At 39.4% G+C, this 15,271-nt stretch overlaps 1 protein-coding gene across 1 annotated transcript; it reads right to left on the bottom strand.

Annotated features, from left to right (window-relative positions):
- Positions 1-7,034: 7,034 nt before the first annotated feature.
- On the bottom strand, positions 7,035-15,202 carry asf1bb (anti-silencing function 1Bb histone chaperone). The gene is made up of 4 exons (XM_028597596.1): positions 14,836-15,202; positions 13,378-13,493; positions 12,556-12,732; positions 7,035-8,198 (listed from the first exon to the last, which is right to left on the bottom strand). The coding sequence occupies exons 1-4, from the start codon at positions 14,942-14,944 to the stop codon at positions 8,001-8,003; spliced, it is 600 nt and encodes a 199-aa protein (XP_028453397.1). The 5' UTR covers positions 14,945-15,202; the 3' UTR covers positions 7,035-8,000.
- Between the last annotated feature and the right edge of the window lie 69 nt (positions 15,203-15,271).

Genomic DNA, 15,271 nt, shown 5'->3' with positions numbered 1-15,271 from the left:
TTCTCTCTGGAGAAAATAGTTCCCCAGCCACCTCTCCTTCTGTAGTCACCACTCCTTCTCCTCAACACCCCCCCCCCCCCCACCCCACACACAGCACTATCTGATTCTGACTATAAGACAAATGTTGCAGCACACTTCATTTCAGCTCAGTATCAGTGCATTTAACATTATTGCAGCCATCTCTCTTGATTTATACTTTTGTTTAAACCCCCCCCCCCCCCCCCCCCCACACACACATACGTATGGTAAAAGTTGCAAAATGGCGACAGGTCACGGCATGTGCACGTTACTAAATGGCTGACCTGGTCCTGAGAACCACACCTGCTACTGTCCTAAACTAAGGTTTCCATTTGACACGACGACGGCACAATTTACTGTAAACTAAGATGGTGTTGGTTTATAAACTGTAATGTTAGCTGCCATTAAACTAGCTAGCATTAACTTATTTGGCTGACAAGATATAAGTTAGCCTTCTAACATTTTACTTTCAAATTAATCTATAAGAGTTGGTTTACATGTGATAACAGTACAAATCTATTTTAAACAGAATTGTAAACGGTTTAAATGGCAGTAAAATCAATTTTAGACTCACCATCTCTCCCTGATCCATGACTCCAGCCTGCTCTCGTCCATGCAGTGAAGATCTGATGCAGAGTTCACAGCTTACGTGAGGGGAGGGGCTGGACACCATGGGGACTCCGGCACACACACTTGCCACATGGCCGGAGTGGGGGATGGGCGTGGTCGGGATGGGGACTTGAACATGACATACGTGTGTAACAGTATTTTCTTTTAAACGGCGTCAGTAGCTCAATTTGAGACAACAATCAAAACCAAACGAACCCTGAAACCTTTCAGCATATAAACAGACGAATGCTTTTGGCTTAACTTGAAATAAAAATAATTATTTTTTTAATTTATTATTAGTTAGTTTTTTTCCTCAAAATTAAGCCAATGACAAGTGTACATACTAAATGGATACATTTTTCCTCATTAGCAAAAATTAATAATTATAATAAATATTCATAACATTCTTCAAAATATCTTTATATGCTTGTGCATGTCAGCGTGCTCTTATCTGTTCAGTTGATATTTGAGTTCACACCACGCCAAACTCACCTAATGTAAGGGGAGGGCCTGGACACGCAGGGGACCCTAAACACACCTCATGTTCGCCACATGGTAAAGGCAGGGCCAGAGTGGGGGATGGGCGTGGTCAGGATGGGGACTTGAACATGACAGATTGTGTGTAACAGTGTTTTCTTTTAAATGTGGTAACATTAGCTCAATTTAAGACTACAATATAAACCATACGCTACAAACCCTGAAAGTTTTTAGCATATAAGCAGACAAATATTTGGCATTATTTGAAATTAATTTCTTCATTATTAGTTTTTTTATACTAAATTAATACATTTTTCTCCCCATCAATACAAAATTAATTAATAATAATTATTATACATATTTTTATCTTACATGTACATAACATTCATCAAAATATATTTCATATATTGTAGTTCTGATTCTCAACTTTATAACGCAGCTCCCTCTCTTCAATCTCTCTCTAAATCGCTGCACCACAAACCCTGGTTGCAGCGCTCGTTGAGCCACCGTCTAAAACTGCCATTTCCACCAGCTGACAGTTTGTAAACAGAAATAAATGCATTATGGATCATTTTATTTCTATAGTTTGTAAGCTCACTCGACCAGCTGACTTCTGTTGAAACAGAAGACGTCTCTAACGTTTTAAAACCAGCCTCTGGAGACTTGACCAGCTGAGTCGCAGCAACACCATTAGCTGGTTTGTAGACTGCTGAAACTGCAATGTTCTAAAACAGTTGTGTCTCGTCGCCAATCTTTGGTCTAAACTCTTCTATAATATATTATTTACTTCCAATTTGATAAAGTCAGTGTTTATCAGACCACAAATGAGACAATTATTAGAACAACACAGAATCTCTCACTTGTTACTCAGAATTGTCATGAAAATATGAAATACCATAAATATGTCAAAATACACTGAAAGGGGCCTTTAAGATGTCCTGTTTGATTTAGAATTTGAGTGAAAAAAATGTAATTGTGCTGAGAGCAAGCGAGCAATTCGGCAATTCTGAGAGGTGCATGATGCCAGGGGTAGAGCAGCGCCTAGTTGGGCGGCACTGCTCTCAATGGATTGGCCCGCGCAGAGCGATTTTGCCGGCTTTTATGTGTAGGCAGCTTTAAGCAGTCTGGACCATAGAAATTATATGGTTTTGAGTATTGTTATTAATACATGAGCTTAAAGTTTTCAGAATTGTATTCATAGTTCCCTTTAGGCCTTACAGCTTTTTTAAAGTTAATTACAAAAGTAACAATATATTCAACATTGTTAGCTTATACTATATTATCTATATGTAAATGAAATGTAGGGATAAGATGCAGATCTGAAGCAACATCAGAAGTATCCATAAAAAAAAAAAAAAGGGAGAATGGATGGCAAGCAATAAAGCTGAACTGCACCAAACCTTCAAATGAGCTTGAATATCAGGTATGATAGTCCAGCAATGAGGTGGCATAACTAAAATATCAAAACCATATTATAAAAGGTTGCTCAAATCAAGCAAACTGATTTGTTCTGGTTCATAATAGTGATATAATAACAACCACATACAAAAGCTATAATTAGAATTCCTTTGAACAATAAGTATCACTCCAAGTTTGAGATACAACATTACACAAACTGATAGCTGGTGCAACGGACAAAAGCTGTTCATCTGCACACACACTGCAATGAAACAGAGTTGGTTGGCGAAGTATCTATATACTGTATATATTTAGAATATTTTCCCCGCTTTATTTTGCCATCAGACAGCCCTTTACTAAAAGGAATTGAAGTTGTTGTCTATGCTCTCTTAAAAGCCTTCTTCATTTATAAACACAGCAATTTTAATCTAGCAGAAAACAGGAGTTGCTCTTCTACCACTGCGGCCAGCAGTTAGTTGCTTGTCTAGTTCTGTCTCGATTGTTAAGTTAGTTTTTGTTATTGTGTGCCTTTTCATTAGCTTTACGTATAAGAAATAGTCTCTGCAAAAACTCTGTGCTAGGCTAACATTATCTGCCCTGCTATATGTTGTGCCTTTATCACAACATACTATGGCCTGTTGTAAGCTATTACTTAAGTATTAAAATATCTTAATCATCTCTTAAATAATTATAAATATAATGAACACATATTTAATGCATTAGTCTTTATTGAAAATGTATAGCATAAAATAACGTGAGGTTTTGTTTGGAAATAACCTCAAACTGAATTCATGCCAAACTGTCTGTTCCTCTGGGCCTCTCTGCTTCAGAGGTCACAACCAGGTCAGTTGAGACATTGGGTGGGGGAGGGAGGACTGCAATCTGCACCTGCACTACTGCTGCATTCAAGGGAATATGGAAATTGCAATTTTACTGACCCTGACTGGTCATGTTTTTACTAAAATGGAGGACTGCAGATTTTTTTTTTGCAGTTATTTTAAGACAATTTAGCTCTTGCTGAGTAATTCAATGCATCCTCTGACCTGGATGACTGAGAACACACTTTAAATTATGGATTTGACTTTTCTGTTTGTGAAATTTACCTCAACATGAAGACCCATAGTTCTGTAATATCCAGGCACACCTGAACACACAGTTAGAAACATGCTTGTTTGTTTAAACCTAAACAGCCCAAGTTATGAAGGATACAGATGCAGCAGCATGATTAATCCATGTGAAACACATTACATTTTTTAGCAAACTAGGTTGGGCTGAGTGTAAAAAAAAAAGAAAATCTGGGCTAGGGTAAGTAATGATCTTATCAAACAGAATATACAGATTTCTTTGTTAGCAATAGCAATAGCAGGGCTTAAGGGTTATAAGGGGTTTGTGGACTGCAGATGAAAATTAGCCGGGCACGGCTAAATCTGGCACATTTACATGTTGGACATTGTACTCATGTTGATTAATGTGCACTGTCCCTTTTAAATAAAGAAATCTATATATATTATATATATACATACAGTTATTTGTTAATGAGGGGGAAACATAGATATGGTAGCTTTCAACCAATGAATGATTTATGAAACTGGATAATGCAGCTGAGTCTGGCCAAGTCCTGAGTCCTGTTTAACCTTACCAGAAGCAGGAAGTATGCTCTTTCAGCCTTTTGCAGTGGTGTTGATTTTTGCATCCCACTTCAGATCCTGGGATATTGTGTATTCTTGAATGTGTGTCCCAGTGGTGACTACTGAGCCAAGAATGTTAAAGAGATAGGATAGGTAAAGGTCCCAACTTTTCCAAACTTAAATATATTACAGAAGATATAATTATGAAATAGGCTATATATATTAAAGCCTACCTTTTATTTTTGCTCTCTATCAAAAGAAAAATATGTTGTATGCTGTAAATCAAGGCCCAAACGCACTGAAAGCGATAATTGACGCAGTTCTTTTGACCTGCCTTATTTGACCTGCCTCATTTGATGCTTCCATGGCGCACTGCAGGCATCAGATTTTAAGCGCCAACACCACAGAACCAGCAGTATTGTAGAAAAGGTCGCTATTTAGGCAAAGGTTTTGTATGTTACAGATCCCCCCATCAGTAGAGGCATTGTACTTTTTGTGCCACAACGGACATTTAATTTTTTATATTAAGAAATATTTAAGTTGCATTCATTCAATTTCACTTTTTTTATAATGACTATAAGCTACAGAACAAGTTTATAGTCCAGATTATGGATACATGACCACTGCATCAATCCTTCCCATTTTTTCAGCTCATTTGTAAATGCCATCACAATGATTACTGGGCTTTTAAGAGAAACTTTCACTCAGTTGCCGTGACATTTGTGAATGGTTTAGGTGCACAGAAGTATGAGCTTGATTCACACAATCATAAACATCCTCTCGTGTTTCACCATCAACAAAAATAAATAGAAGGCTGTTTGTAGAGCGGATCTGTGTGGCGTATACACACAACTATCATGCTGCTCTCACAGCTGGTGTGGCCAGTTTCATAGCAATAAACTATGATCACAGTCAGTGAGACAGCAAACAGACTAGAGTAGACTAACGCTTTTGTAGCGTATTGGCCATTTAAAACCTTGGGTGTACTTCAAAACGCGCGTGTCAGATGCTTTTACTGCGTTTGGAACTTTAAGCTCAAACTTTTGCCACGGAAGCTACTGTATTAGAAGGATACTCCTGAAAATTTAAAGAGTGCTGGAATGTGGAACGTCTGATACTTGTAGAATGGGGTTAATATCTTCGAACCTTTGCCTATCGTCTTTAAGGGCAGATGGAGGGTGCTCAGGGGGGGCTCTTCCTGAAGTCCACAATAATCTCCAATGTCTTCTGAGCATTTAGTTACAGGTTGTTGTGGCTGCACCAGGATGCCAGCTGCTTGACATCATGTCTGTAAGCTGACACATCATTGTTGGATATAAGCTTTACAGGGGGTCCTGGAGGGGCAGTCAGTAGTGTATAGAGAGTAAAGCAGGGGGAGAGCACACTGCACTGTAGGGCTCCAGTGCAGAGAGACATGGTCAGTGATATGTGTGCTTTCTGAGCCTAAAATGATGTTTCCTATTCGTATTTTGGAAATATGTGGCCAGATGGGAAACCCCATCTCCAGCATAACGGTTTTGGGTTAAATTCCCACTGCGATACATCAACCAATGTGTCCCTGAGCAAGACACTTAACCCCTAGTTGCTCCAGAGGCGTAAAACCTCTGACATATGTAGCAATTGGAAGTCACTTTGGAAAAAAGCGTCCTCTAAATGACATGTAATGTAATGGAACTGTAATCCACAAATCGAACCTTTGCAAGGTTACTAGGTCTGGTTATATAGTTATATTAGATGAATGAGGAAATGAAGATATTAGGCACAGGCGTTTGACATGATGAAGATGTTGCATGCATGGTTAGTAGCCTATATTACCAAGTTTCTAATGGTATGAAACAAAACTATGAAGAAATAACTGAGCAAGAACATTTAGAGATGCATCTGAAGGGCCAATATAGTGAGGTGTGTTTTTTACAGTTTCATAACCATTTGTAAATAGATTCATTAATTCACTAGTATAGTTGATGGATCATCAGGATAAAAAACATTTTGAAAATCAGTAATCCTATCTTGATAATTTAGGTCTATAAACAGGTAACTGGCAAAGTAAATACAGTTATAGTATTATAACAGAAAGATAAACTAGCTATCTGCAATATAATTACAGTAAAATGTAACATTTAACTTAACTAAGGCAACAAGATTTGTTCATAATTCTCTTGTTATGTTAGACAATGAATAGCCTCATTTTAGTTACAATTGCAAATTAAACAAAAAGAAAAAACACATTCTAGGAAATGTTTAAGCAGAGATAGCTTTTTCAAGTGGAATTGAATAGGCGGTTAAATTGATTTTATGTTAAACCACTAGATATTGATCAAATTGTAGGACTTTAATTTTAAGTATTCTGAGTTTGAGTTACTATGGCTGAGCTAACAGAAAGTTCAAATTGTATTATGCTGTAATACCATCTCCCACCAGGAGGGGCGCATCATTGACTGAGTTAAATTTTCATTATGCTGCAATACCATTTATTACCAGGAGGGGCGCATGTACGCAGAAAAGTTCACACACTTGCAATACCACCGTTTGCCAGTAGGATGTCAGCGTCTTACACACACATTTTTCTCATGAAAACCCCCCCAAAGAGGACTTTGGAGTTATTGATACTGGGCATATTAGGAAGCTGTTTTCTATGCTTTGAGAGGGTCTGCCCGTGGGGACCCTGATTTTGGTCCCCACCGTGACACGAGTCCCCACCGTGTGAGTGTGTATTCCGGTCAAGTCCTCATCGGTATAGAAATGCGAGTACACACACACACACACAACACACACACACACACACACACACACACACACACACACACACACACACACACACACACACACACACACACACACACACACACACCAAGGTGGAAAGCAGCGGTTTAAGTAAGATGTGGTGATTATCAGAAAGCAACACAAGGTCAACAAAAACTTTATTAATCCCAATAATCCCAATACTGTTGTTACAAATACTGAGACATAGAATATATAGTAAGTACAAAAAGGAAATATGCCTTCTCATCTTGAAGACAAAATAAGCGCTGGGAAAATATTATTTACAATAAGCCTAAACCACCAACAATTTGACTGCAATACGGCATCCTTTTCTTATTTGTCTCCTTTACCTACCTGTTTTGTGCATAATTACAGACAGACATTTTATGCAACATTTTAAAGAACATTACCTGCACTGGGGCAGAAGCGGTGGGTTTCGGGAGTTATCTGGATAACTTAAGGGTAAAACTTGCAAACACAAGGTTGTATGCTGCACAAGCTAACCAGCTAATAGTAATTAAAGCTACTTCTGGCAATAGGCAACTGGAGGCGGCCCATTTTTCAAGCCCAAGATTATTTCCACAGGTACTCCAGATGATACAAACTCACCTCAGATGAGACAAACCTTCAGAACAACAAAATGCTTTTTTTTTTACGGGCAGCTAGTGCTACATCTATTCGGACATACATAGCACTGCCCATTGCTTTGATCTGTGCTCAAAAGGACAAAATTAACAGCACAATACAGCTATGGGTACCAAACAGGTCAACATCAGTGTAGGAGCATGACTTGCAAGTATCAGGGCTGTGAGTATATGGCCATTTTAACATTCCCCCCCACCCTTATGACTCAACCTTACTCTGGCTCAGGGCATTCGGTAAAATAAGGCAATGTTGGTTGTGCAGGTCTGTGTTGAAAGAGAGTGCACAAGAGACAAAAACAGTTCGTAACAATTCCAGATCCATCCCATTTGTGTATGTTGTATAAAAAAAATGTGTCCCTGCTGCCTTATCCCTGCTTCCTGTTAATGTCCATGTTACGTTTGCGATGTGGGTGAGTGTACAGTTAAGAAGACCATTTCGTCCATTATCCTAGTCTGAGGATTCTTACATGCAGTCCATGGAGTTGTCCGGCATCAGTCCAAGAGGTGGCATCTTTCCTGGTAAACAGGAGGGAGGGATCATGCCACTAATGTTGGGCGACGGGTCAACGTTCTCACTGTCCTCCATCTTGTCTGCCGAGCCCTCCCAGTTGATATGAAAGCGGGTGACACGGGGGTTGGAGGCCAAGATATTCCGCAGAAGCTGAGAGGATGAAAGCAAGGAAACGTCAGAATTACGGTTTGTGGTCGAAATATCCTGACTTTTAGTCCCAAAATGGGTCAAGTTTCAGAAACACTTTCCTTCATGGAACTAAACAGAGTCTTTTCAGACCCTCCGTACCCGGTAAACACCCTGGTCTGTCAAACTCAATGCCGCCGGTTTGTGATGCAGGATTTTCACCAAACGTGATCTCGTATTTGTAACATAAAAGTAAGTTAACGTAACAAGTATTGCCTCCAACAGCCAGTTCTATTAACATTCAAACGAAGAATGAAGACAAGGTACATAGACAGGCAACGTAAAAAAGGAAATCCATCACACCAGCATTGTTCACCTCCAGTGTTTCCCACAGATTAGATAGCAATTTATGGCAGTCTTTCACTGGTTGAAGCCTAAAAATATTGTAAACAAATTAATAACATAACTAATTACACTGGTCGGACTGTTCAGCTCTGTTTCAGACTGATATCTCCGGTTCAGGCTGGTCCTCATCACTTAACTTTTTAAGTTGCGGAATAAACAATTTTTGTCACAGCTGCTACATATAGTGTTTTGACCTTGACAAACCAACTGCATTTTACCGCAAACTTGCGACTAGTTAACTTTCTAAAGCAGGCACAATCGCTTGTTTGCCAAGAGTCGGGTCGGTGATTGTGACGGTGTGATTTTGTAAAAGGTGTTCATGAGATATATAACAACCTTTCGTGAACTTGTGAATTTCGCCGTTTTCTCTCCTTTATGGAGACAGACGCTGTGTACACAGTGGGCTCGATGGTGTTCTAAGCCTCCAACGTCGCCTTACAGGCAGCTAACCCTCACCCTAACGATAACCATTGCTGCGCTGCTTGGAAGGCGACGTTGGGGGCTAAAAACACCAAACACTGCACGGTTGGAGGAGCTGTGTGTGTGTGTGTGTGTGTGTGTGTGTGTGTGTGTGTGTGTGTGTGTGTGTGTGTGTGTGTGTGTGAGCGAGACCCAAGTGACAGAGAGACGGAGGAGAGCAGGGAAAGAAAATGCAGCGGAACTTGTTTTAAAAATAGTGTTTAAAAAAAAAAAGAATTAACGCAATGTGCAGCGGCCGGTGTTGATAGTGTGGCGCACCGCCACACAGCCTGTGTGGGAAACACTGACCTCACTTTTCACATGACACCATTATAAGCAGGGGGCTTATAATAGCTAGTAGAGAAAGCTTCAAAAAAACAATAAAAATGACAATACATATTTACAGTTTATGTTACACATCTTTATTGGTGCTACTGTTGCCTGTAACTTCAATTTCAGAGCACCAGAGGGCAGTGGAAAACCGTGTTGCCATAGACCCTTTCCTGATTAGCATGGCCAGTGTACTGTACAGCATGTTTAAGCTATCTGCAGCTCAAGTAGTGTTGTAAAAAAATTAACTGACATAAAAATAAGACACCAAGATCCGTTTTGTATAGGGATGGGACAATTCGTCGATGTAATTGATTATGTAAATGCATAAACAAATTGATTACGTAAATGCGTAAAAAAAAACAAAAAAACATAGCCGCCCCCAGCAACAGGACAAGTATGGGATCCTCGCAATTTCAAAAACACGTTGAGAAAAAGTCTCGGAGTATTTTACTCTTAATGCCAACAACAATGTGGTAGTCTGTAGACTAGGGCTGCAACAACGAATCGATAAAATCAATAAAATTCGATTACTTAAAAAGTTGGCAACGAATTTAATTATCGATGCGTTGTGTCGCGCAACTATTAGGCAACCTAGTCGCGGAGATTAAAAAAAAAAAAAAATGGAGTTGAGCGCAGAGCAGTTAATTGCAAGATAAGCAAAAGCGACATGGCATGGCACGTGCACACCACGGTGATGAGTCAGCACCTAAAACGTAAACCTGTTGGAGTCCTTGATGAGGAGGAAGGGAGTTCAACAGCAGGGTAAAGTCACTACACTATCCTACTTCTGTTCCGTTCTGAAGTGAGGAACGTACCGTCCCTCCAGTAGCTCTTCTGGTGCTGCTGTTTACTCGTTATCCAGCTGACTAGCATGACAAGCTAGCGTTAGCTCAGTAATAACAGTAGTAAAGCAGGGGTGGTATAGTTTGCAAGACTATTCACTCACCTTTTTTGGCCCATTAATTTTTCAATCTGTTGTCATGTATACATTATGTGCTTTGTCCCATATCAGTTATTGTTGACAAATATAATAGTGTGCGGTGTATAAACGAACTTAACTTGCACTTACTACAATGACGGTAATAATTTAATGAATAAGTGTGTGTCTGTCTGTCTGTGTGTCTTGTCTGTATCTGCTATTTGGGTTGCTTACCTTTACACAACTATTAACTAAAACAAGTATGTATTGAGTTGATGTAAATTAATGCTTTTTTTTATCCGATTCATCGAAAAAATAATCGACAGATTAATCGATTATTAAAATAATCGTTAGTTGCAGCCCTACTGTAGACTTTGTAAAATGCATCACTGAGTCAGGATAACAGCAGCAAAAAAGTTCTGCTCACCTTTTTGTCCCTTTACCTCCCAAGCAGAGTTTAGATTCTCTGCCCGAGCCCGAACTTGACCCACAGGCCGGGCTGATATTTCCTGCCACTATCCCCGGGCCGGGCCCTTGATCAAGCATTTGTGTTTTTTTTTAAAATTACTTTATTAGCCTAATTGGGTGGGGAGAAAGCTATGCCTCTCCAGCTTCTCCCGTAGCTCTGGGCATATGTCCTGCACTGACTTGAGTGTGAGGTAAACTATGCTAAATCATGTCTCCCCATCTGTAGCACTGTCTTTGATAATTGCGCAACCAGGCCTGATTGTTTCAGATATGTCACGAGGCCTTTAAAACATCAGTTATAACGGCCCACGTATTAAAAAAATTGTCTGGTTAAAATCTGGCTCAGGCTCATAATTCCAGTTAATGTGTCGGGCCGGGCCCAGACAACGTGCACGGGCTCGGGTAGGTTTGGGCTTGATTTTTTTGTGCCCAATCTAAGCTTTACTCCCAAGCATGTGCGATTATCAACATAGTGACATGGAATGTGTTCCCAGTAGTAGCCCAATGGTACGTTGATTCGTTTTAATGCCCCGCTATCATCAAACGCTGTCAGTTGGCAGTTTTTTGGTTTACCATCATCACGAGTGACCCAATCGATTTACAGACTGCTATATTAGACACTGTGCAACTTGCCTTATGTTGGATTTATTTGATTTCATATGTTGCTAAAATTTCACTTTTTTTTTTACTGTAAGATTAAAAAAGGAGAAGAGCTTGGATGTTAAACAAGAGCTTATTCATTATTTTACCTACTACTGTTAAAAAAAAAGCAAATACAGGCTACTCTTTTTGCACTTGCTCTGTTTACTTTAAGTTTTTATTTTTGCATTCCTCCTGAAAGTGACTTTATTTTGTTGTTGGACTGATAGCCTACATCTGGCTTCAGTTTGCACTACATATTCATTTTACTAGTGCAGTGTTAAAGCACCCATATTATGCTCATTTTCAGGTTCATAATTGTATTTTAAGGTTGTACCAGAATAGGTTTAATTTTCAAAAAAAACACCATATTTTTGTTGTACTGCACAGCTCTCTCTCACTGCTGCAGATCCTCTTTTCACCTGGTCTCCGTTTTAGCTACAGAGTGAGACCTCTTTTCTTCTTCTGTACCATCTTTGATTGCACTCGCACATGCGCAGTAGCTCAGATGTAGATCATGTCAGCTAGTTCCATAGATAGTAAAAGAAAGGCTGTTTCTCCAACTTTGGTCAGTTACAAGGTAGGATTAGCTGGGAGACTTCTAAATGTAAGTAGTTCTTTTGTAGATTATGGTGAACTTGCATGTGTTGTAGCAGTGCTTTGCTATTGAGAACGAGGTAGCATGCCAGCTAACGGTTGCATGCTAGCTAACTGTTGCGGTTAGCTAGCTTGTTTTGGCTTGTGACGTCACAAACCGTGCAAATTTTGAACAGCTCACCGGAGACTGAATGCAGGACACATTCAGAAACCGTATCACACTCAAAACAGCATGGATGGATTTTTTTCAAAGTTTGTATGCGTGTGGAAGCACCAGAGACACAAAATAACACCCCAAATCCCAGAAAAAAGGGATTTTTTTCATAATATGGGCACATTTTAATAAATAGAGATTTGAAACTTATTGAAATTTGTTTTGTGTAAATTGTTAAAAATTGCTAGTTGAAAAATGAATCGTTAGATTAATAAAAAAGTGAATCGCTAGATTAATCGTTTGGGACAACCCTAGTTTTGTAATTCAGTCCAATAACTGCAGATTGTTGCGAGCAGGTCACCTACAATGAAATCAATGACTGTCATCTCTGAGTGCATGTGTGTTACCTGAGTGTAGTCTGGTTTGAGAGGTGGGTTTTCCCGTAGTTCAGGGTCTGTGTATTCATTGTTGACATAGTAACCTATACGAATAAACTCCTGTCCACGGTAAGTGCAGGTTATAAGGACTACAGTCACTCCTACAGCGTCACTCTCTGGAATCAGCCCTGTGTTAGGAGCATCAGCCTGAGGGGGCAGACAGGAACACAAAGAAAGAAATCAGATCAAAGTAAACCACAGTAATCATTTGAAGAAATTTATTGAAGGATAGCCCCTTGAGATGAACCATCTCGTTTTCAAAGGGGTCAAAATCATGCAATTAATGCAGCACCAAGCAAAATGAAGAACCAAACCAGGGAAATCAAATACATTTACCCACATTTCTTAGATTTTAGTCCTAGTATTCATTGGCTTCTGTGTTCTAGCAGTATGAGATGAGAAGTAACTTGTTGGGCCGTGCCATTAATCAAAATTGCAATAGCCATTACGATTTTGGCTCCTAACGATCACAAATAGTTATCTAGAAAAAACATTATTTTGTCCATTACATTTCGCAAGTAAACTCTTATTTTGTCTTGTGTTCTGAATTAAAAAATAATAATAATAATAAATAAATAAATAAAGAGTATTCAAACAGGAAGAGTATTAAGGGAAATGTCACAGTTCAAGGTGTTTTCACTGTTGATGGTTTTAACGGTTCTTTCTAAAAGACAATTAGTAATCGTGTTAAATAATCATGATTTCAATATTGACCAAAATAATGGTCATGGTAATATGATTTTTTCCATAATCAAGCAGCCCTAGGAACATGTGCGACCACAGCTTACTCACCTGAAACACAAACATGTGTCTGCCAGCTGGTACCGGGCCAACTAGAACAGAGTCCAAAACCTGGTCGTATTCCTCGCTCTCAGCCGATCCCACATAGATGATCTTCCACTCAAGATCTGCCATCACACAGAGTTCAGTGTGTTCAGTTAGGGGTCGGTACAGGAGAGACAGTGTCTGATCGGTGCATTCCTAAAATATCTAGCCAGGCAAAATGGTTCTGTATCATATCTGCTGCTGAGACTTCTGCTACCACCACAATACAAATGAGAAGAATATAATTAAATTTGGGGTGCTAACACAACTGAAAACTTCAGTGTTGCTTAATGTATAGTTTTTTTTAAGCTGATATTGATACCCTCTATTTCACCACCCATACTGGCTGATTACAAAGCAAAAACATTTTTCATTTGTTCAAATATAAGTACAAAACGGCTGTTCAACTAAAATGTGAGAAATAAAATCACATGCCACTTGTTTTAAGTATTGTGTTGTAATTTCATGTTATATGAAGTGACATAACCTAAAAAAATATATAAAAATTTAGTTCCACTGAGGGCCAAATATCAACAGCTAAAAACAATAATGGACTGATATTGCTTGATACTGACAGCATGCACTGTGTTAATGTCACTAAAGGTTACTGCATGTATGCATTGACAGTATACATGCTATTGCTTCCCTGTTGTCTTCTAAAATAGAAAATAGTGAATAGTTTCGATATGCATTGGTTGTCTTTGTTCGCGGTAGATGCTAGAATGTTGATACCGAACGTAACCGGCATGACAACACGGGCATGCGCGCAGGCGTCAACGCAGACGGTTATTTGAACCAAGCTACAACGCAACGCTGTAGTTAATACATATGAGGCCAAATGCAGCAACAATCTACTTTATAATTAATTATACATAAGACGTGTTGAAAAAGTGACGAGATGTAACCCTAACCAAACCATGTCTTTTAACCTAGCTAACCCTCCACAGCTAGTTGCTAACATTAGCTAGTGTTCACGCTTGCGCAGTATACCAGTTACGTTCGGTATCAACATTCTAGCATCTACCGCCGTTCGCGGCAAATCGTGGCACCGGTCTGTTGCTACAGTAACATGACGTAATCAACCAATCAGCTTGTCGGAAAAAACTCAGAAGGACATCTACGAACCAATCACTGCAGGCAGGAGGCGGGTCGTTGAGCACAAACGCGCCAGCGCCAATTTTCAACAACTTGTCAAACGAAATATCACTAACCAGCCCCAACGACAGCTAATATTGGTATATTGTCGAACAACACACCGTTAAGTAACTTATGATGCACCCAATCTACCTGCAATGTATAAGTTACCACTTAAGAGAGGTAGCTAGCTAGTAACGTTAACGTTACTCAATAGCTAGCCAACATATCAGAAAGAGTATGATAACTGGCAATAACGTTACGCGTTAGCTAGCTGAAAACAATACCCACCTTCCGGTAAATCCTCCATGCATTCAAACGTTATTTCGAACTGAAATGGATTTCCAAATGGGCTCGGGTTGTCCAGAACTGCAACATTTAAGACTTGTACCTTGGCCATAGCGTTATCTTCTGAGGCACCTCGACAGGAAAACTATATAACGTTAGCTGAATAGAAGTTGAAAACAAAGTTTAACGAGTCACTGTGTTCCCGGGTTGCCTCACACGCTTTGACGTTGCCTGTCTTCAAGAATGTCTGTTAAAGTTAGATTTTATTTCTCCTCCGAGAACACCAACATGACCCGACAGCGACTGGGCTAAAGGAAGTATGCATAGGAAGTATGTCACTTTCTTCTTCTTCGCTGTCTTGATTTCTGGCAGACTAAAAATCGTTGCGTGCTGCTGCCCCCCAATGTTCATTTTTTAAATAAAATAAAAATGAAAGAAA

This window comes from Perca flavescens, chromosome 2, assembly GCF_004354835.1.
Source record: "Perca flavescens isolate YP-PL-M2 chromosome 2, PFLA_1.0, whole genome shotgun sequence".
Classification (NCBI taxonomy): domain Eukaryota; kingdom Metazoa; phylum Chordata; class Actinopteri; order Perciformes; family Percidae; genus Perca; species Perca flavescens.
This window is presented reverse-complemented; position numbering and strand designations above follow the sequence as displayed.

Excerpts from the sequence above, each read along its gene's own strand:
- asf1bb (XM_028597596.1), bottom strand. The coding sequence starts at position 14,944 with ATGGCCAAGGTACAAGTCTTAAATGTTGCAGTTCTGGACAACCCGAGC. Across the intron at positions 12,733-13,377 it reads GACACATGTTTGTGTTTCAG|GCTGATGCTCCTAACACAGG; the intron begins GTGAGTAAGCTG and ends CTGCCCCCTCAG. Across the intron at positions 8,199-12,555 it reads TCAAACCAGACTACACTCAG|CTTCTGCGGAATATCTTGGC; the intron begins GTAACACACATG and ends TCATCCTCTCAG.